At 48.9% G+C, this 22,384-nt stretch overlaps 1 protein-coding gene across 1 annotated transcript in view; it reads left to right on the top strand.

Annotated features, from left to right (window-relative positions):
* The first annotated feature begins 3,149 nt into the window (after nucleotides 1–3,149).
* The window catches only part of LOC149912206 (rho GTPase-activating protein 32-like), a 110,874-nt gene continuing 91,639 nt past the window's right edge, over nucleotides 3,150–22,384 (top strand). The window contains exons 1-2 of the mRNA XM_090130944.1: nucleotides 3,150–3,168; nucleotides 3,416–3,623. Coding sequence (XP_089987070.1) covers nucleotides 3,150–3,168; nucleotides 3,416–3,623 — 227 coding nt within the window. The remainder of the gene's footprint in view (nucleotides 3,169–3,415; nucleotides 3,624–22,384) is intronic.

The raw sequence follows: 22,384 nt of genomic DNA, 5'->3' as shown, positions 1-22,384 counted from the left end.
AGGTGGGAGACATCGTGTGTGTCATCGACATGCCACCAAAGGAGCTGACCCCCTGGTGGAGAGGCAAGCTCGGCTTCCAGGTAGGCACAAGCTTCAGACTGGAGAGTGCAACTTCAGTAAAGGCAGGAATCTCAGCTTAGAGCTGCTCTGCCTGCTCAGGATGCCTAGTGGACATAAACAGTTTCCCTGTGTCGGTGTCAAGGGACCTTGCCTTTGGCTGCTAATGTTGAAAAATTATTACCTTTATGCTGTGAACTATGGCCATTTTCTGCTGGATAGTCTTATGGAACGTCAGGCAAGCACGTTCCGAGGGAAATGTTACGTGGCTTTAGGTTTAAGAGTTCAGATCTGAGAAGTGCTGTATGCAATAGTTGGCCTCTCTTCTTCTCTTCTTGTTACAGGTTGGATTTTTCCCAGGGGAGTGTGTGGAACTCATTAATAAGAACATTCCTGAGGCACTCATCAACTCTGTGCCAAAGCCAGGTACGGATGTTACATTTGATGGTGTGGGGAAGCAAAATGAAGTATTATTTGGGGTGCGTTCCATGTTTAGTACCTCCTTTATCCATCCCACATTGTCCTCTGGGTTGATGATCCTTCATGCACACCCTGGGGCAGAGATTTGGCCCAATCCTCCTGTGTTTATGACTGGACTTGGGGAAACTATAGAATCTTCATAGAATGGCTTGGGATGCAAGGGTCCTCAAGGATCCTCAAGCTTCCACTTCCCTGCATCAGGCTGTGCTGCCAGCCCCCACATTTAATGTGAGACTAGATCAGGCTGCCCAGGGCCCCATCCAACCTGGCCTTGGGCTCCTCCAGGCATGGAGAAAATCCCTTTTTGTATGTACTGGTTGGTAACGTTCTTCCCGTTCTGACGTGCTCTGTAGAATGTGCTGTGCTCGGCCTCGTCCAACGGAGCCAGACCTGAAATGACCTGGTTTCTTCCTTTTGTTGTGCAGTGCCCAAGAAACGCAGCAAGATCCTCACCTTCCTTCGTTCCTTGGTGAAGGCCCGCCCAAAGAAACCGACCGAGCGGGAGGTGGAGAAGGAAAGGGTGTTTGGCGGTGACCTGGGAGAGCATCTTCTCCACTCCGGTCGTGATGGTAAGGAGCAGCCCATTCCTGAGATCTTCCTCTGCTGGGCATCTGAAGAAGATGAAAGGGAGCTCATATCTAGCAGGGGGCAGGCTGATAGCCGTGGAGACACGTGTAATGGGAGTTGATGGCTGAAGGATAAAGTGAGGCGGATGCTCCTAAGAGACAAGCACATCTGTATTTGCTTCAGCCAAGCCTGGCTGGGCTTAGTGGATGGGATGTGAAGCACAGCCTGCAGCATGATTGAATCAGGAGCTCCACTGACGGCTGGCACGTGTTCTTCAGTCCCCCAGGTCCTCCAGAGCTGCGCTGAGTTCATTGAGCAGCACGGCGTGGTGCAGGGGATATACCGCCTGTCCGGCGTCGCGTCCAACATCCAGAGACTGCGGTAAGAGTGCTGCGACTGACACAGCCTGAGTGCATCTGGTGTGGCTTTGGGCTTGCCTTCCTCTCGCTCAACCGGGTTTGCGTCCCTCTCTCCAGGCAGGAATTTGAGTCGGAGCAGATTCCTGAGCTCACCGTCCGTGACATTCACAGCGTGAGCTCCCTCTGCAAGATGTACTTCAGGGAGCTCCCGAACCCTCTGCTCACCCACCAGCTGTACGGCAAGTTCTCGGTAAGCACAAGGCCACGTCTTTCATTTCCCTCTTCCTGGGCCTCTTGGCAGATGGCTGCAGCAGTGCCCCAGCTCGGAGGCCCTTTTGCTGTCAGCCCCACGAGGTTTACTCGCAGTGGTGTACTAGCCTGATTGGTGTCTCGCTCCCTTTCTGCACTACTCCAGGATGCTGTTGGTGCCGCTACAGAGGAGGAGCGGCTGCTCAGAATGCAGGACGTCATCCAGCAGCTGCCCGCTCCTCACTACAGGTCAGTGCTGCCCTCAGCCTGCTGAGCTCAGCCCTGCTGCATTGCAGAGGGCAACGATGCGGTTCCAGGCTCTGTCTCACGCCGGCAACACGATGCCTGTGTATGCTGAAGGGTTGAAGGCTCCATGGGCTTACTTTATGGGGTCAGTTCCTGGGCACGGGGGCACGCTTGGTGCAGCTGATGGCTGCGGCTGTGCTGTGCTGGGGCTTGGTGCTGCAGCGTGGCACTCAGTCAAGTTGGATCTACTTCATCTTCGGTGACAGTAGCAATCACAAGAAGTAGCATGAATGGAGGTTTGCTTTCTGAATTGCAGCACGGCATGCTCGTTGGTGCTGAACGTTTGCCTCTCTTGTTTTCCAGGACACTGGAGTTCCTGATGAGACACTTGGCGTGTCTGGCTGCGAGCTCTACCACCACAAACATGCATGCCAAGAACCTAGCCATTGTGTGGGCTCCAAACCTCTTAAGGTAAACTTCTGGTTCTGTTTCAACGCTTCCTCTGTTCTCCAGTTAAGAAAAGCAGTCCTCTCTTTTTCTCCATCAAATGTGCTCTTCTCCTGTAAAATCTGTGGCTGACAGAAGCGCAGGAGCCTGGGCTATTCTCCAACCCCACGGGCACAATGTCTAGGTGACAATTACTGCAGTCTTGTTGAGATGGGACTGACGTGTCCTTGATCATCCAGGGGAATTTCTGCAGTGGCATCACTGATTGCCCACTGCGGAAGTCTCCAGAGCCTCAGCTGACAGCTTTTGGCTGCAACAATTCAGACTCGGGGAAACGGTCTTGGAGAAATGACTTCTAAAATCTGCCTTTTCTACAGATCACAGCAGAACGAGTCTGCCTGCGCCAGCGGAAGAGCTGCCTGCATGGAGCTGCAGACACAGTCAGATGTGGTGGAATTTATCATCAACCACACAGACGTCCTCTTCGGCTCCAAATCCAGAGCAGACATCGCAGATGCAGCAGGTGAGTTTCTTCCTCCATTAGCTTGATCATGACCTGACACCTTGATCAAATGCAGGCCTTCTCCAGTACCTTTGAGATACTCTTTTACCATCAAGAGGACAGCAGACCTCTGGGCTTCCATTAGAATTTGGCATCCTGTTGCTGGATGCTGAGAATGTCCAAGCACAAACTTCACAAGGAGGAAACTGACATTATTATGGTTTGCACACAGGAGAAGCTTGATGCAAGTGTGGCAGCGAAGTTTTCTCAGTTCCTGCCACCATTTCCTTGGGTTTTTCCTTGCCTATTTTGATACAGTAAGCTGCTCTTAATGATGACCGTGTCCTTTGCCATAAACACACCACTGCCCACATAGTTATTTTGAGCTCCTCTTCTTCCAGTAACTCGGATAAGCAAGCCTGAGAAAAATACAGCACCTCCCCCAGAACTGTAGTGGCTGTGCTGCTGCTTTCTGATCCTCGCTCTTACCTGTGGTTTTCCCTGACAGGGCACAATTCTCTCCCAGGGCCCAAGTCTGTGGGGGTCTCTTCTGCTGCCACAAAGCTGCTAAGCCTGGAGGAGGCACAGGCACAGAGGCGAGGCCACAGCAGCTATCCCCCTGTTGTGACAGAGAGCAGCAGGGACATTGAGGTGGAAGAAAGCCCTGCAGCTGGGCAGGGCAAATTCCACACCGTCATCGACTTTCCATCTGACAGGTAAAGAGGACTTTCTTTTCCAGCACCTAGCATCATTGTTTGGGTGGGTTTTTCTGTTTTTCTCTCCATGATTTCTAGTGCCAAAACTTGCTGAAACTAAGTTATGCTACTGGTGGGTTTTTTAGATGTCAGGGCCACGTACCTGAAACCAATTGCAGTTCTCCTCTAAGCAGAGCAGTTGGTCAGACTTGCTGGCACTAGAAATTAAACATGGCAGTGAGATGAGGCCGATGAGGTGCTAATGAAAGAGTCTGAGATGCTTCTGCTTCTGAACTTCCTTTATGGCTGCACGGTTCCTCAGAAAGCAGTTATGCCTGCCAGCTCCATCAAAGCCATCCCTCAGATGCTGTGCTGTACAGCTGTGGAGCCTTTGCTCACATGCTCTGCATCTTGCTTGACAGAGTTGAGGGGAATTTAGCCAGCAAGACTTCAGGGCTGAGCTGTAGAACGGAGCCATCCTCAACTGTTGGAAACAGAGCGAGTTTCTAAGCTGTGTTTCTGCAGAAACCAGGCAGTCCCAGGAACAAGCAACTGCTGCCAAGAGCTCAGTGCAGCTCTTCCCTCACCCTGCACCACGCACGACTCACAGCGTTGGCTGTTTTCTCTCTCCAGGCAAAATCCACCCAGAAAGACTGAGGAATCACCAGCTAGCAGTTGGTGTTGCTGCTTTAGCCTCAGAAAGCCATCCTCTGGGAGCAAACGCCAACTGCAGCGCAATGCCAGGCAGCCCTCAGAAACAGCAGTGGTAGTCCTGGCAGGTAAGGGTGCAAATGCAGCTTCCAAATCCCTGCTTTTCAGGAACATAGAATTCAAGCTTGCTCTGCACTTCTATCTCCTTCTAGCATTCCAGCCCCTTCCTAACATCTTCAGTTCACCCCTGATCAAGAACCACTGTCGTAATTCAGCTTGTGAAAGTTTGACACTAACCCCTGTGTATCCTTTCTAGGTGAATCGAGCCCTTGCCAACCCACAAGATCCAGGGCAAGTAGCGAGGATGCTCTCTGTGCTTCCATCAGTGGAGAGCTCATAGGAAGCACAAATTGCTGCAGTTCTAATAGCAGCCTTCCATCTAACAACAGTGATGGAGAGAAGGAGCTCATCGAAGTGCATGCTCTGATTACACCTGGCTCTGCTGAAGTTGCTGACCTGGGCCTGCCAGACACCACAGTCACCAGCCTGGATTGTAACCAGGAGTCTCTGCAGTGCAGCCCATCTGAAGCACAGTGTGAGTGCCCCGACAGCAGCACCTCCATGCAGGAGCAGGTCAGTGTCAGTGAGGAGGAGCAGAGCCTCTTGCAGGGGGACTTTCAATCAGGCCTCCAGTCCCAGGCACCGGACAGCAGCACTGAGAGCTCTGAGCCACTCTCTCCATGACAAGACAGGATGAGTCCCATCTTCACCGTGGACCTCTCACACCCTCCTGTCCTTTATATAATAATAAAAGCACACTCGTGCTCAATCAACGCCTTGACTGCCTCCAGAGTCTTCATTCACACGGACTGGGATGAATGCAGCACACAGCAAGGCACCCCAGCTTGCAATGCTGTGGCTGTGGGGTGCGTGCAGCACAGCTCCGGGTTTGTTCCTGTTTTGTCTGGCTTTGGGATGTCTGCAGGGGGAGCTCTGCTACCATTTGGCATGGTAGCAAATAATCTCTCGCATCCTGGATGCTGCTCATGATACTCCCAAGCTTCCTGGCTGTGGCTTTGTGATGCTTTTCAGGGCTTTCTGATGCATTTCCATGCCTTGGATGTTGCTTAACACCTCCCTCCTCCCATCATGTCCTTTCCTGGCTCCCATCTACGAACTGGCCCTGCAGATCATCTCCAGACCTGTCATCAGCACACTGCGGCAGGAGAAGCTCCCCCTGGCCAACGTCAGGCAGTACTGCTTGGTCTGCAGCTCAGTGGCCATTTCCCTTTTAGGCGGCTCCTGCAGAAGAATCAAGCAGCAGAAGAATTTGCTCACCCTGCAGCACACAAATGCTACGAAAGCAGAAACAACCTGGGAATCTCTGGGTCTGCAAGACTTCACAGACACTCACCGACTGTGTCTGATGGTTCCCTCCCATCCTTGATTTCCTTCTCCCCTTCTCCACGTCGGATCCCACTGCTGAGCCATGATCAAGCTGCCCAGTGTGGCAGAGCATCGTGCAGAGCTGTGCTGGCACCTCCTCCCCTTCCTCTCCTGCATCTCAGCGTGCAACCTGAGCAAGTTTTCCTGAAAAAGTGACCAGCTCTTTTCCATCCCTTTGCCCCTACAAACAGTTGTCCAGAGGATCTCGTCCAAGAATTCCTGGAACAGCCTGCAGCTGGCTCTCCTGAAGTTCAGGCTCCTGCCTTTGCTTCCTGCCAGGCCCACATTCCTTGAGATCACAAGCTCAAGGAGGGCATGGTCACTGCAGCCCTGACCGCCTCCTGTCGTAACCCCTGGTGTGCACCATGTCCAGCAATGCTTCCCTTCTGCTTGCTGTGCCCAATGCCTGCACCACAGAGTGATTCTCACTGCACTCCAGGAGTCTGTCAGATTGCTTGCAGCCAGCCATGCTGATTTCCCAGACTGACTGGAATCCCCCATCAGGATGAGAGTCAGTGAGTGCGATGCTTCTGCTGGCTGCAGTAAGCAGCTCCCACCAACAGGCTCTCTTTCCAGGCGGCTGTAGCAGACCCTCACCTCCAGAAGCCCTGCACTGCTGCACTTCCTGATTTTACCCACAAGTTCACAACCTGCTCATGGCTCTTCTTAGTTCTTTGCACTCAACTTCTCATCACAGAGGGCAAATCCCTTGCCTTCCAGAATTCCGTAGTATCAATTGTGTCTGCTTTATGTCAGGATTTTTTTTCTTTCTTTTCCCATTTTCTAGGTAGGAAAATGAATTTCTGAGCCAGGAGAAGCAGAAGTGAAACAGTCTTCCTGGCACTGCTCAGGTTGCAGGAGTTGCCAAGTGCTCCTCAGGTAATGTGTGCTGAAGAGCTGACCTTGGTGGCAGGGGCTGTGGCTGCATTTTGTGCCTGTCATGCGGGAATCCAAGAAAGCCTATTCAGAGCAGGAGCTGCAGAGCGAGATAAACATCACGAGAAGGTAAGGCTGAGAAGCAAGGACACCTCCAGAAAGAAGAGAAAAACTGAGTCAAGTGAGCTGCGTGACGGCCGTGTGATGCTGACCATGATTGGAGGAAGAGCGCATGGCTGGGAATGACTGATGGCTCTGGTTGGATGGGTGCCTGTGTGCACAGAGGTAAGGAGTGTTTGTGGGATGTTTTGCTGGCATCTAACGGCTGTAAGGGGAAGTCAAGAGAGAAAACTTGTGAATGCATAGAAGGGATGTTAAAATCTGGAACAGACTGTTTGGATCATTCACAGCTGAGTCCAGATTGCCACACTGCCAGAACTTGGGGCCTAGGATTTTCCTTAGAGTGCCAACTGCTTATTTTAAATGATAAAAAGTAATACTGAAAAAAGCATCCCTCCTTGCATTAGAATAAGGCATTGATATTTGATGTTTCTGTCTTTCCATTCCTTTAGCAGCCTGGCTGTTGATGCAGCTGCATGCATCTGCTGCCCTCCCCTTCTGTTTTGTGTAAAAGAACAGTAAAATATGCAATCAGTGTGAGATCTTTCTGAAGTATTTTACTTTATTTGCCCCTAGGCTGCAATGGCTGGGAAATGGCAGTGTCACCCAGGAGCCCACACGGCGACCTGATGTCTCATTGTTGGGGTCTATTGGAAACCACCACGATGACAAAAGAATGCCTGGGATTCCTCCGGCCCAAATGCCAAACCTTGCACTTGGCTGTGCTGAACCTCATCAGGTTCACCCAGGCCCACCTCTCAAGTCTGCTGAGCTCAAACAGATGTCATTTTTCTCGTGTCCTTCCATTCCGAGTCCATCTGTTCCCCAAAGCAAAAGAATTTGGAGGGAACCACCGACAGTTATGTGAGCGATTTCAGCGTCTATTTCTGATCATGGCAACAACTTCAGAGGTCACACTTAATTTACGGTGCCCGTTGTAATTCTGACCAAGGCTGCAGTTGCAGCTGACTTCCCAAGGCTGCAAGACGTGGTGGTGACACAGCCTTGTGCTTCTGCATTGGTGCTCATCCCACGTTTCCTTTCTCTGTCTCGCAGGTCAGCTCCTGCTGGAAGCAGATGGTATCCCAGTGTGAATGAAGGTCAGTGCAGGAGCAGCTGCTGATGGGAGGAAGGAAGTCCATGCTGAAGAGCTCTGAAGCATCTGCAGGTATGGTTCTGGAGGAGGCAGCAGTGATGTCGGAGGGCTCCCCAGCAGGAAGCTGTCTCATCCAAATGCTTGCTGAGTGGTTGGAAGGGAGCTTTCTGCATGACAGCAGCACCAGCTGCTTGCTTCAAATGCTGCAAAGACAAGGATTAGCAGGAGTTCCAGTATCTACAGTATCATCACGAATCACGATAGGATTACAATGTGTCCTCATACAAACGCAGCCATTTCTCTCTGAGTCCAGAGGCTGTCCGGAAAGCATCTGTGAGGTCTCTCACACCAAACCACTGCTGTCCGTGTGGGATCTGACTCATTAGGGTATAGGGGTTAGGAACCACAGGCTGTCTTTTGAGAACGGGTTCAGTCATTTCCTTACATCTTGCACCAGCCGATACGTGCCGTCTGCCTTCCGTGCCGACAGGATTGGGGTGTTATAAGGCCACAGACAAGGTTCCAGAAGACCATCCTTAAGCACTGTCTGTGTTACAGCTTTTAGACCCACTCTCCCTTCTAAGGCTATGGGATATTGTTGCTGTTTCACAGCTCCACTCCCTCCTTGGGCAGTTCTTTGTAAGGGAAAATTGTGAGTCCACCCCGATTTCCTTCCCCTGCCCACACCTTTGGATTCATTTCTTCTTCATCACAGCTGATAACACATTCATTGACACCTGATACCTGTTTCACAGACTTGCAGCTGTAATCCTCATTTGACTGTTAAATCTCTCCCCCATAAATCGGTCCCTGCTTCAGGCACAGAGAACAATTGCCCTGCAACTATTTTATCTTTCCATTTTAGTTCTGTGGTCTCCAAGAGTGGAGCTGTCATTTCTGATCCCTCAGCCCCAGTTATGCACAACAGCCATATCCAGATACACGGCTGGTACCTCTGAACTAGCTAATGCTGTAGGATGGAATGTTGTTTCTGCACTGGCTATCAAATGTGGGATTGCTCTGAAGCAGTACAGCACGATGTGTTTTGTAATTTGCCCTTAGAAACAGTTTGAAAAAGTAGAAAGACTTTATTAGTATTAGTAAAAAGAAGTTATTTCATAACATATTTTAGAAATACAGTTGTTCAATCATGTGATCAATTCTCACCTACAGAACTGTAATAGTTACAAATTGCATGGGTATAGTATTAAGGACCAGAAAGCATGTTGTAAGGCCATTCTGTTTGGATAGGAGAAGCTCAGCAAAAGAAAAACAGACTCCAAAGAAGCCAGGGCCTCCACACAAGGCCGAACTGACTCACTCTGTGGGCAGGTTGGGATGCAACAGGCAGGCATCAAGAGACTCCCCTCTGTCCTCCTTCCAAACTTCTCTCTATTCAGGGATGAGCAGGTGTCCAGAAATAGTGGCCAAGTGTTGATAAGCAGCTGTCAGACATTCAATAATTAGCAGTATACCTGCTGAGCTAGCAACAATTGGTGTTTAGCCAGTCACACACACACACACAGAATGGCCCAGGTTGGAAGGGACCTCAAGGATCAGGAATCTCCAACTCCCTGCCACAGGCAGGGACACCAACCTCTGTACCAGTGCACATATGCACATTGCTGGATAGAAAGAGCAGTGTGGGAAAAATTGTATACTGTGGATGCAAAGGGTGAATCAGAATGGCTTAACAGCTGTCCCACAAGGAAAAGCAAACCCTTACCTCCTCTGCCATGCTCATGGCAACAGCAATGCAGATGCCAGCAGCTGATGCCCACAAGGACAGCCAGCCTGGACTTATTTTCATTACATATCTTTGTCCTGATGTCCATGTAGAAGCAGGCACATTTCTCCCTCTGAGCAGCAGAGGGCAGGAGGGGTCCAACTTGCAGGCACACTCTCCTGTTTTTCTGGAACACAAAGAGAAGATGAAAACCAGATGTGTTTCCCTGCTTATGGCAAACACCAGCCTTTCCATCCTTCCAGTCCTTCCTGACATCAGCACTAATTGAAACAACATCCCACTCACCTTTGCCATGTCTGGCAGAGTTTGCAGCTCTTTCTATTGCATCCCTCTAGCTGTCAAGTCAAGAGCTCCTGTGTCACACAAGGAAAAGCAATCTTTTACCTGCTGTGCCATGCTCATGGCAGCAGCAATGCAGATGCCAGCAGCTGATGCCCACAAGGACAGCCAGCCTGGACTTATTTTCATGACATATCTTTGTCCTGATGTCCTTCTAGAAGCTCGAACATTTCTCCATCTCAGCAGAGGGGGGCAGGAGGTGTCTAAGGTTAGGGCACACTCTCCTATATTTCTGGCACACAAACACAAAGGGAAGATGAAATCCAGATGTGTTTCCCTGCCCATGGCAAACAACAGCCTTTCCATCCTTACAATCCTTCCTGACATCACCACTAACTGAAACAACATCCCACTCACCTTTGCCATGTCTGGCAGAGGTTGCAGCTCTTTCTATTGCATCCCTCTAGCTGTCAAGTCAAGAGCTCCTGTGTCACACAAGGAAAAGCAATCATTTACCTGCTGTGCCATGCTCAAGGCAACACCAATGCAGATGTCAGCAGCTGATGCACACAAGGATAGCCAGCCTGGAATTATTGTCATTACATATCTTTGTCCTGATGTCCTTCTACAAGCTAGAACATTTCACCATGTCAGCAGAAGAGGTCAGGAGGGTTCCAAGTTGCAGGCACACTCTCCTCTTTTTCTGGCACACAAAGAGAAGATGAAAACCAGATGTGTTTCCCTCCCCAGGGCAAACACCAGCCTTTCCATCCTTACAGTCCTTCCTGACATCAGCACTAATTGAAACAACATCCCACTCACCTTTGCCATGTCTGGCAGAGGTGACAGCTCTTCCTATTACATCCCTCTAGCTGTCAAGTCAAGAGCTCCTGTGTCACACAAGGAGAAGCAATCTTTTACCTGCTGTGCCATGCTCATGGCAGCAGAAATGCAGATGCCAGCAGCTGATGCCCACAAGGACAGCCAGCCTGGAATTATTGTCATTACATATCTTTGTCCTGATGTCCTTCTAGAAGCTTGGACATTTCACCATGTCAGCAGAAGAGGGCAGGAGGGTTCCAAGTTGCAGGCACACTCTCCTATTTTTCTGGCACACAAAGAGAAGATGTAAACCAGATGTGTTTCCCTGCCGATGACAAACACCAGCCTTTCCATCCTTACAGTCCTTCCTGACATCAGCACTAATTGAAACAACATCCCACTCACCGTTGCCATGTCTGGCAGAGGTTGCAGCTCTTTCTATTGCATCCCTCTAGCTGTCAACTCAAGAGCTCCTGTGTCACACAAGGAAAAGCAATCATTTACCTGCTGTGCCATGCTCAAGGCAACACCAATGCAGATGTCAGCAGCTGATGCCCACAAGGACAGCCAGCCTGGACTTATTTTCATTACATATCTTTGTCCTGATGTCCTTCTAGAAGCTGGAACATTTCTCCATCTCAGCAGAAGAGGGCAGGAGGGGACCAAGGTGAGGGCACACTCTCCTCTTTTTCTGGCACACAGAGAGAAAGAGAAGATGAAAACCAGATGTGTTTCCCTGCCCATGGCAAACACCAGCCTTTCCATCCTTACAGTCCTTCCTGACATCAGCAGCAATGGAAACAACATCCAACTCACTATTGCCATGTCTGGCAGAGGTGACAGCTCTTTCTATTGCATCCCTCTTGCTTTCAAGTCAAGAGCTCCTGTGTCACACAAGGAAAAGCAATTGTTACCTGCTGTGCCATGCTCTTGGCAGCAGCAATGCAGATGCCAGCAGCTGATGCCCACAAGGACAGCCAGCCTGGACTTATTTTCATTACATATCTTTGTCCTGATGTCCTTCTAGAAGCTGGGACAGTTCTCCACCTCAGCAGAAGAGGGCAGGAGGGGTCCAAGTTGCAGGCACACTCTCCTCTTTCTGGCACACAAAGAGAAGATGACAACCAGATGTGTTTCCCTGCCCATGGCAAACACCAGCCTTTCCATCCTTACAGTCCTCCCTGACATCAGCACTAATTGAAACAACATCCCACTCACCTTTGCCATATCTGGCAGAGGTTGCAGCTCTTTCTATTGCATCCCTCTAGCTGTCAAGTCAAGAGCTCCTGTGTCACAGAAGGAAAAGCAATCTTTTACCTGCTGTGCCATGCTCATGGCAGCAGCAATGCAGATGCCAGCAGCTGATGCCCACAAGGACAGCCAGCCTGGACTTATTTTCATTACACATCTTTGTCCTGATGTCCTTCTACAAGCTGGAACATTTCTCCATCTCAGCAGAAGAGGTCAGGAGGGGACCAAGGTGAGGGCACACTCTCCTCTTTTTCTGGCACACAAACAGAAAGAGAAGATGAAAACCAGATGTGTTTCCCTGCCCAGGGCAAACACCAGCATTTCCATCCTTACAGTCCTTCCTGACATCAGCAGCAACTGAAACAACATCCAACTCACGTTTGCCATGTCTGGCAGAGGTTGCAGCTCTTTCTATTACATCCCTCTAGCTGTCAAGTCAAGAGCTCCTGTGTCACACAAGGAAAAGCAATCTTTTACCTGCTGTGCCATGCTCATGGCAGCAGCAATGCAGATGCCAGCAGCTGATGCCCACAAGGACAGCCAGCCTGGACTTATTTTCATTACATATCTTTGTCCTGATGTCCTTCTAGAAGCTGGGACAGTTCTCCACCTCAGCAGAAGAGGGCAGGAGGGGTCCAAGTTGCAGGCACACTCTCCTCTTTCTGGCACACAAAGAGAACGAGAAAAAGAAAAACAGATGTATTTCCCTGCCCATGGCAAACACCAGCCTTTCCATCCTTACAGTCCTTCCTGACATCAGCAGCACTAATTGAAACAACATCCCACTCACCTTTGCCATGTCTGGCAGAGGTTCCAGCTCTTTCTATTGCATCCCTCTAGCTTTCAAGTCAAGAGCTCCTGTGTCACACAAGGAAAAGCAATCTTTTACCTGCTTTGCCATGCTCATGGCAGCAGCAATGCAGATGCCAGCAGCTGATGCCCACAAGGACAGCCAGCCTGGACTTATTTTCATTACAAATCTCTGTCCTGATGTCCTTCTAGAAGCTGGAACATTTCTCCATCTCAGCAGAAGAGGGCAGGAGGGGACCAAGGTGAGGGCACACTCTCCTCTTTATCTGGCACTCAAAGAGAAAGAGAAGATGAAAACCAGATGTGTTTCCCTGCCCATGGCAAACACCAGCCTTTCCATCCTTACAGTCCTTCCTGAAATCAGCAGCAATGGAAACAACATCCAACTCACTATTGCCATGTCTGGCAGAGGTGACAGCTCTTTCTATTGCATCCCTCTTGCTTTCAAGTCAAGAGCTCCTGTGTCACACAAGGAAAAGCAATTGTTACCTGCTGTGCCATGCTCTTGGCAGCAGCAATGCAGATGCCAGCAGCTGATGCCCACAAGGACAGCCAGCCTGGACTTATTTTCATTACATATCTTTGTCCTGATGTCCTTCTAGAAGCTGGGACAGTTCTCCACCTCAGCAGAAGAGGGCAGGAGGGGTCCAAGTTGCAGGCACACTCTCCTCTTTCTGGCACACAAAGAGAAAATGAAAACCAGATGTGTTTCCCTGCCCATGGCAAACACCAGCCTTTCCATCCTTACAGTCCTCCCTGACATCAGCACTAATTGAAACAACATCCCAGTCACCTTTGCCATATCTGGCAGAGGTTGCAGCTCTTTCTATTACATCCCTTTAGCTGTCAAATCAACAGCTTATGTCACACAAGGAAAAGCAATGTTTTACCTACTGTGCCATGCTCATGGCAGCAGCAATGCAGATGCCAGGAGCTGATGCCCACAAGAACAGCCAGCCTGGACTTTTTTTCATTACATATCTTTATCGTGATGTCCTTCTACAAGCTGGAACATTTCTCCATCTCAGCAGAAGAGGGCAGGAGGGGTCCAAGGAGAGGGCACACTCTCCTCTTTTTCTGGCACACAGAGAGAAAGAGAAGATGAAAACCAGATGTGTTTCCCTCCCCATGACAAACACCAGCCTTTCCATCCTTACAGTCCTTCCTGCCATCAGCTGGAATTGAAACAACATCCCCCACATCTCTTTTTTGTACTTATTCATGCATGAATAATAATAATGAGAATTTTTCTGTAAATCTTATTTCTGCTTGGAAACTATCAGATAACCGGAGCTTTTTTCTCTAAAACAATCCAGCAAATTTGCATTTCTTATCTATGTACGCAAAATGTTTTTGCCATTCATCTCAAATATCAATTCATCTGGCCAAAGAATATAGAAAAAGTATTTACAGACATTTTTGGACATAGATTACTTCTGGTCATGTGGGAAAGAATCCCTAAGCTGCAATCATGAAATTCTTTTATCACTTTCTCTGATTTAGCCAGTGTTACTAAAAGGGAAATAAGACACAGGCTTTTGATAGCAGCTGCCAATTTAAGAACTATAATAAGGTTTATTATTCTTGGCTAAGATCAAAGTCCTGCATTTCAGGTTTATCTCCAGCTCATCAAGTATAATTAACAGTTTTGGATAGCCACATTATTGTATAGCAATATTGTCTTCCAGCAAGGAATTTCATTGTTTTGACACGTGCCACAGGTTGTTAATAGATTGCCTGATTACCATTTATTTTTTTTATTGGCTTATGATGACTGCAGAAAATTATACAGCAGCACCATAAAAACTTTAAATCCTATCCCATGTATCTGCATTCATACGAAAATTATATTGGAAAGCATTGGTGAAACTAAGATTACAAAATAAAGCAGAGGACAATTTCAGTGAAAGCCTACAGGTTTCACAGCTCTGCCCATTTCAAACCCCTGAAGACATCCACGGGTTTCCTGCTGTGGGACACAGGCACTCACCTGCAGCTCAGCACTGCCTGCTCATGCCTGCGCACACCTTCAGGCTGGAACCAAGGAAATCCTCAGCAAAGACATCAGTACACTTTTGTTAGGATGACTTTCCTAAAGAAGCATCAAATATTTCTTCACGAGAAATACTGCAAGTCCCTCTGACACTAGCCCTTATTTTAAATGTTTAGATTTGTGCTTCATTCAGGCGTGCTGTCACTCACAAAAAGATTTTTATTCTTTTGTTTTTCATTCTGAGGAACACAGTGATTTCTGCCTTGTTTACTGACTGTAGGCACAGCAATACTCCTGCACCTTCAGGGAAACAGCAAATCCATCTCTTTCACACCCTAATTCTATCAAGCTCATTCACCTTACAAGGTATTTACTGCAAGCAGCTCTTCCAAAAATGGAGATTAACAGAGCCTGCAACCCAGGACACCTCAGTAAGCCAGTACTTTTCATCTCCTGAAGGTGTAGGTAGACACAGAGCTGGAACATCTTTTCCAGAGCTGTGTGATGCTATCTCATCTGTGTTCCTTTACTGTGCACTCAGTTTCACTTCTTATCTAACCTGGTTGCATCCCAGGATTTCTGGTGCCAAAAATAAACTGACAGCTTTCATCACTAGTTAAAAGGAAACTGCAATAGGAAAAGCAATTTTTCTGATTTCTCTGTTGATCAAAGATGCTTCATGCAAGCCTGATGCGGTAGAAACAAGATCAGCTTTAGAATGACAGTCATTAGAGCAGAATCCTTTCACTGATGAAATCCCACAGTCCTGATTCATACAACACTGACACTGGAGGACTCAGTAGTTTAGATGAGAGCGCATTAAAAATGACTAAGTTAAGGTCTCAGAAATAGCAAAGAGTGACAAGTATGAAAAAAAGAAGTGGCAGAAACTGCTTCAGTTTGGCACTCTGGCATAAAGTATGACAACACACAACCTGCCTGTGCAGTTCCAGAAGCAGAAGAAAGCCGTCAACCAAGACTTGTTCTCATCTGCTCTGAAAGTCCACTGGGACAAGGCCACTTTTCTCTGACGTGCTTCCAGAAGTATCACTTCTGAGCACTGTGCCAGGGAGTTACCAAGATACTGTTTATGTGTACAAAGGAGAAAAAGACGTCTGTCTGGAAACAGACATTGACTTGAAGGAGAAGCAGCATTTTCCAGAGTACTTCAGAAAGAACTGAGCACTGCCCCAAGAGCTTCAGAGCGGCAGGCTGTCACAGTGTGCCAACCAGCTCAGCTGTGAGTTGGCACTGAAGCTGCACCACAGGGAGAACAAAGCCCCCTGTGCACCCTTGGAGAGCCAAGGGTTGGAGATTCATGAACCTTGAGCTCCTTTCCAACCCGGGCCATGCTGTGATTCTGGGATTCTCACCTTTGCCTCATCTGGCAGAGGGAGGCAGCTCTTTCTCTTGTCTCCCTATGGCTGTCAGGTCACCAGGGCCAGTGTCACACAGGGAACTGCAAACACTGTGTGTGCTGTGCCCTGCCCATGGCAGCACAGAGGCAGCTGCCAGCAGCTGATGCCCACAAGGACAGCCAGCCTGGACTTCCTTTGATTCCTTCCCTTTGGATCAGCGTCCTTCAGGAAGGCGGAACATCTCTCCAGCTGAGCAGCAGAGGACAGCAGGGCTTCGTTGTCTGGGCATGTTCTCTTCTGGCCCTCTGGCCCTCACAGACACAGGAGGAGGACACAGAGGCTGCTGTAACACAGCCAGCCCTGCCTCTCAGGTCAGCTCTCAGGCCATCCTCTCTCCCCTCAGCAGCAGCTCACTGTTCTGCACTCCTCTGGCCTGGGCTGGCAGAGGTGTGCAGCAGTTCTGCTGATCTCCCAGTGCTGGCCATGTCTGCAGTGCCTGTGTGAAAGACACAGGAAGCTGCCAGCATTGCACTGCTCTGCTGTGCCCCTGCCATCACCGAGTTTGCTGTCAGCAGCTGCTGCTACACGTCCATTCAGGCACAGGCCTTTCCTTCCTGGCCCTCTTTCCCCCCCTCTCTCCTCTGCTCTCTCTCGTGCTCCCCTTTGGCCTGGGCTGGCTGAGCAGTGCAGGCCTTGTTGTTGCTCCCTGGGCCAACTACGTCACGGTTCCCCGTGACTCTGCCAGCTGCTCTGACACAGCGACTGCGTCCTCAGTGTGGATTCCAGAATGCGACAGACGTCCAGAGAAGACTTCCAGGGCTGATTGGAACATGCTGCCATCAAGAACTGCCATGGCTCAGGCCCCCTGGGAATCTGCTCACAGCGAAAGCTGCTGTCACTCTGTGTGGGCACAGCCTTGTCTGTGTAGGCCTGCTCACACTGCAGCCCCTGTCTGCACCAGAACCGTGCCGATCCACCTTCTCTTGGCCTCCTTGCCTGCATGGAAAAGGGCAGCTTGGGCTGAAGTCCCTCAACTTTCAGATGGCCGAGTGAAGTCTCTGAGCCCTGGTGACCCACTCAGCTCTTCAGCCTGCTGACCTGCTCTGCTGGGGCTGTCTTAAAAGGCAGAGGGCACGTTATCCTAATGTCCCCACATCCATCCCTCTTAGCATACTGTAGGCCAGTTCCTAAAAGGACACCTGCACAATCTCTCTGAATGTTAATCAACATGTAGTTAGTTTTCAGTGGTGATTAGCTATGTGTTTAGTCAGAGGTGCAATGGTTCTAATGGTGAGAGAAAGACATTCCCAGTTGTCATCAGGTGGAACACACTTCAGACTGGAATCCTCAAGCAGACTGCAGTCAAGCTTTCTTAATTATTCGTTGTTCTTATCAATTCAGACGCATCTCTTAATTCCTGCTTGAATGAACATTCTGTAATAATCTGCTGAGACAGCGCAAGGCTTGACAATGAGACTATAGTTTATGAAAGCAGCACTTTTTACTTCCTTTACAAGTTCTTATCTGAATGCTAAATACAACATCAATTCACTTCTCACTGGGTTGAACGTTTTAAATATTTGGTAAACATAATGGTTCTAATTCTGACATTTAATATGAAAATATTAAAATTCCTTGTAAGTACTTTTTTGTTAGAATGCCAGATGCTAAAGGGATGAAGTGGCACAAGAAAGCAAAATATCTTTGCTGATGGCAGGAAGGACTGTAAGGATGGAAAGGCTGGTGTTTGCCATGGGCAGGGAAACACATCTGGTTTTCTTGTTCCCTTTGTCTTTGAGTGCCAGAAAAACAGAGGAGAGCGTGCCCTCACCTTGGACCCCTCCTGCCCTCTGCTGCTGAGATGGAGAAATGTTCCAGCTTGTAGAAGGACATCAGGACAAAGATATGTAATGAAAATAAGTCCAGGCTGGCTGTACTTGTGGGCATCTGTTGCTGGAAAATTTAATGTCAGTAAACTGCCTAGATAATGACAGAATGAGGGTGACAATAGAATGGTACGTAATCACAGTACAATGAAAAAAGTATGCAGGGTGCAGGAAGAGAGGTGTGGACATTCTGAGTTGCAACTCTTTATTTGCTCCAGAAAGCTCTATCAGAATGGAAGACTGAAGGAAATACTTTGAGTGTTTTCTAATGTGACTGGATGAAAGATCCATGTGGCAAATTGAATAACTGAGTGGTAAAGGGACATAGATACCTCACTGTTTCATGGAACCTCTCAGTTAAGCACCTGAGCACTGTGTACAGGACTTGGGAATATAAGTATTAGAGGATGATGGAATATCTGTATTTGGAAGGGACCTCGAGGATCATGTATTCCACCTCCTGGTTCCACACCGGACCTCCTCTGGGTCAAGCCCTGTGTCTGAGAGCATTGTGCAAATGCTCTTTGGCCTTTGTCAGCTCAGTGCCAAACCACTGCCCTGGGGAGCCAGTGCCAAATTCCATGTATCTAGTTCATCCTCCAGAATGATGCCAAGAACAGTTATAGAGATCGACTTACAAACAAAATTCTTGTCTTGAATTAATGGTACACTCACCATTTTAAAAATAAATAAATAAATAAATAAAAAATCAAAGCCACATTCTTACACTGGCATTTTACAGTATTGTCAGGTTTTTGTAATTCTGTTGTGTCAGATCAAGGTTCTCTCATCGTGAAATAATGATCAAGTTCTCTTTTCAGATCTAAACATACAAATGTTAAAGGCAGCAGTGCTGTTCAAGAGTACATTACCAGCTCAAACACTGCTTTGGCTGTAAAACTGAAGGTAGTAAGGAATTTTATCAAGGAGTTAGAAGAAAACATGTAAGTGTAGATTTAAAAGCAACCTGTATTGTTACTTAGAGTTTGATATAGTGTAATCCAATGCACAGTACTTGTAACGTGTGTTTTACAAAATGCTTTGCAATGTAGGCATCTATTAAGATAAATGCTGCAAGTTCTAATATGTCCATGACCTTTTCAAACTGTTCCTTACTCCTACACATCACTACGAGTAGTTCTTCTGTCAGGAAGGATCACATGAGTAATTAACCTGTGACCTTAAGTCTGGAATTAAATGCATACAGTGGAAGTAAGAGCTGTGGTTTATTTTGATCTTTCAGTGTTGAACAGCCGAGGTGTTTTGCTTTGGAGGGTGGATAGTGATGGGACACGTGGGGAACGGCTTTAAACTGAGACGGGGGGGTGTTGAGGTTTAGGTTGGATGTGAGGAGGAAGTTTTTCAGCCAGAGGGTGGTGAGGCACTGGAACAGGTTGCCCAGGGAGGCTGTGGATGCCCCATCCCTGCAGGCATCCAAGGCCAGGCTGGATGTGGCTCTGGGCAGCCTGGGCTGCTGGTTGGCAGGTCAGAAAGCCCACAGGACTTTATTGCAGCCCTGGGTGCAGGGGGATCACTGCTCCTAGCATGCACACAGAAGAGCTGGAGCACACAGGTGATGTACATTCCACTTGTGAACATTCCTGCAATTGCAGAGAGCGTGCGCCTGTTCCAATCACTGCTGCACAGATTAAAAACTGATTGCAGATGAGCTGTTTTGGTATGGGGTTCTTGCCAACGGTCTGCAGTGGCTGTGTGATTCCTCGGGGAGTTGCTCTCCAGCCCAAAGGTCATGTCCTAAGTCGACCAGATCCCGTTTGTGTCCAGAAATGGCTGACAGCAGATCAGCTGCTGGTCAAGTTTCTAACATCACACTGGCCTTGCTCCAGTGTCTGTGTCATCAGCCCCAGCACATACGGTGCACCTCTTCAAGGCTTTGCAACACTGAGACTCTGCACTTGGGCTCCAGACATCCTGCTGCACCAAGAGGTTATTCTAGCTTTGGTATCTTGCAACTTTGTATATAACTACATCACTGTAACCATAGATGTCTAGGAGCATGGAGATGGAGAAATTAATCTTCCTGTAATTCTCTGTACTGCAGCCCCGTGGTTGTCAACACCTAATGCAATATTGAAATTTCAGTTGAGAAATTGAAAGCTGTCCCTAAAAAAAAACATCTGCATTTGTTATTGAAATCACACTAAGGATCAAGAAATCCAAATGCTTCTAGCATAACCACGATTATAGGCAGTGTTTAGACAAGCTCTTACAGGAAAACCATGAACACAAGGCTAAAGAGAGACTAAGTGATGCACTCTGCAGGAATACTCATGGAAGTCTTCACAGTGCAGGAGTCTGATCTGATTACAGATGCTGTGCTTTAAGTACCCCTTATCATATCTTTTTTTGTCACTATTCTTAGGAAAATATCCTAAACTCGGGGTATCAGATACCAATAAGAAAGAACTCTTACATCGTTCTTATACGTCTAAAGATCTAAAATGTTTGGAGGGCAATGGATGTTGGTTGGAGATTTCTGTGACCTCCCTCCCAACAAGTGTCCTATTTGCCTTCTTTGTAAGAGAATGAACTTTTTCATGGTGAGCATGGAACAGGCTGCCCAGGGAGGCTGTGGGTTCTGCACTCTGCAGGAATACTCATGGAAGTATTCACACTGCAGGAGATCTGATTACAGATGCTGTGCTTTAAGTACCCCTTATCATATCTTTTTTTTCACTGTTGTGCAGGGGTTGGACTCAGTGATCTCTGGAGGCTGGAGATGCTGTTTCCTAATGGCAGATGGCAGATGGAGAGAGGAAAAGCAAGTGCAAGGCATGCTGTGCATAGCCACCACATGGCATCTGCCCCATTTCCCCCTGCACAAAGGAGGAGCAGCTCACAAGCTTGGCCTGGGCCAGGGAAGGGAGCAGACAAACATCTGGACCGACCCCAAACGAGCTGGTTCTGCAGGTTGGGTGTCTTCTGCTGCTTGTCTCACATCCTGCTGCTCAGCGGTAGATTTGTTCCTGCTCAGTGCTAACAGGAAACTCACACAGCATTTCTGTTTCAGCTGTGCCAACGCTTTGATCCCTTGCTGCTTGGATGGGGTGTTTGAAGAAGGATGCCTGTGCTGATGTCCAGCCAGGCTTTGGGGATGAGTCTCCACACCAGGGTCCGTCTGACAGGACTGAGGGTTGGGGATCCAGCCAGGTCGAGTCCAGTGTGCTTTGCTCTTGTTCTTAGTGCTTGTTTTTGCTCAGGAGGGCAGGAGGTGAACCTCGTGAACCAATGCCTGCAGACGGGGTTTGCAGAGAAAGAGGTCCTGCAGGCCTTGTGTGACAGCCACGGAGCTGCAGCGAGGCTGCATCAGTGTAAAACACCAGAGATCCACGGAGGTGTGAAGGGGAGCTGTGGGCTGCAGTCACGCAGGAAGGGATGTGCATGCTCGGGGTTTGGTTGTTGTGTGTGTGTTAAGTGACTGTGATACCACTGCTGGGTCAGTGTGAGTGTACGGAACAAGTGTGACAGCCTTTTTGATGGAGCCCTGTGAAAGGAGTCCTATGGACTTGAGATCCAACTGTCAGCCCGTGGGCATCATCCAGGAGTTGGGGTAGGGGATGAGGCAAGGGAAGTTGGGCTGAGAAAGGGATAAAGCAGTCTGGCAGTAGTTCTGTGTTTCTCCCATCTCCTGCTTTATTTCCTTCCAGGTGAAATAGATGGGTGCTGCAACATGCCCTTGAATGTAACAAAAGCCACTCTAGTGTGGATTTGACATGGGCCCAGCACTGCAAGGTACGCTGCTGGGAGGAAGCGTCCATCTGGCTGAGGGCAGGAAGGCCCTCCAGAGGGATGCACTGAGGCCAGTTGTGCGAGGCTCAACAAGAGCAAGCGCCAGGTCCTGCGCTTTGGTCATGACGACCCCGTGCCAGCTTCTCCAGGATTTGGCTGGGGTAGAATTCCAAGCAGCCCCTGATTCCAGAACGTTGGGCTGGGCTGTTGGAATCTTCTGCCCTTGTGACTGGTCTTGCCTCCCCACCCTGTCCGTCGTGGTGGAGCAGCCTGGTGGCCCTCAGTGATGTCATAAGGGCTAGAATGAGGGGAGGAGCAGTGCGTGCTGCGTCCCTTCATTGGAGCGCTGGAGCTCTGACTGAGCAGCTCGCTTGTTGCACTTGTGCACCGACTGCGTCCCTTTGTCTTCACACCGTCCTGTGCAGCACCTTGTAGGTAAGCTGAGACAGTGTGGGAGAGACGGGGGGACAGTGAGTGCTGAGAACTGCTGGCTGGCAGAGCTCATAGGATCACATTATCTCCATCAGCAGAGGGGTGGCCATGAGGGACAGGGAGGTGATCGTCCCCCCCTGCTCTGCTCTTGTGAGGCCCCAGCTGCAGTACAGTGTCCAGAAAGACAGGGAGCTGTTGGAGAGGGTCCAGAGGCGAGCCACAAAGATGATCAGGGGACTGGAGCACCTCCCCTGAAAAGACAGGC

This window comes from Phasianus colchicus, chromosome Z, assembly GCF_987193195.1.
Source record: "Phasianus colchicus chromosome Z, bPhaCol1.hap1.1, whole genome shotgun sequence".
NCBI lineage: Eukaryota > Metazoa > Chordata > Aves > Galliformes > Phasianidae > Phasianus > Phasianus colchicus.
The sequence above is the reverse complement of the archived record's forward strand: the minus strand, read 5'-3'. Positions and strand labels throughout refer to the sequence as shown.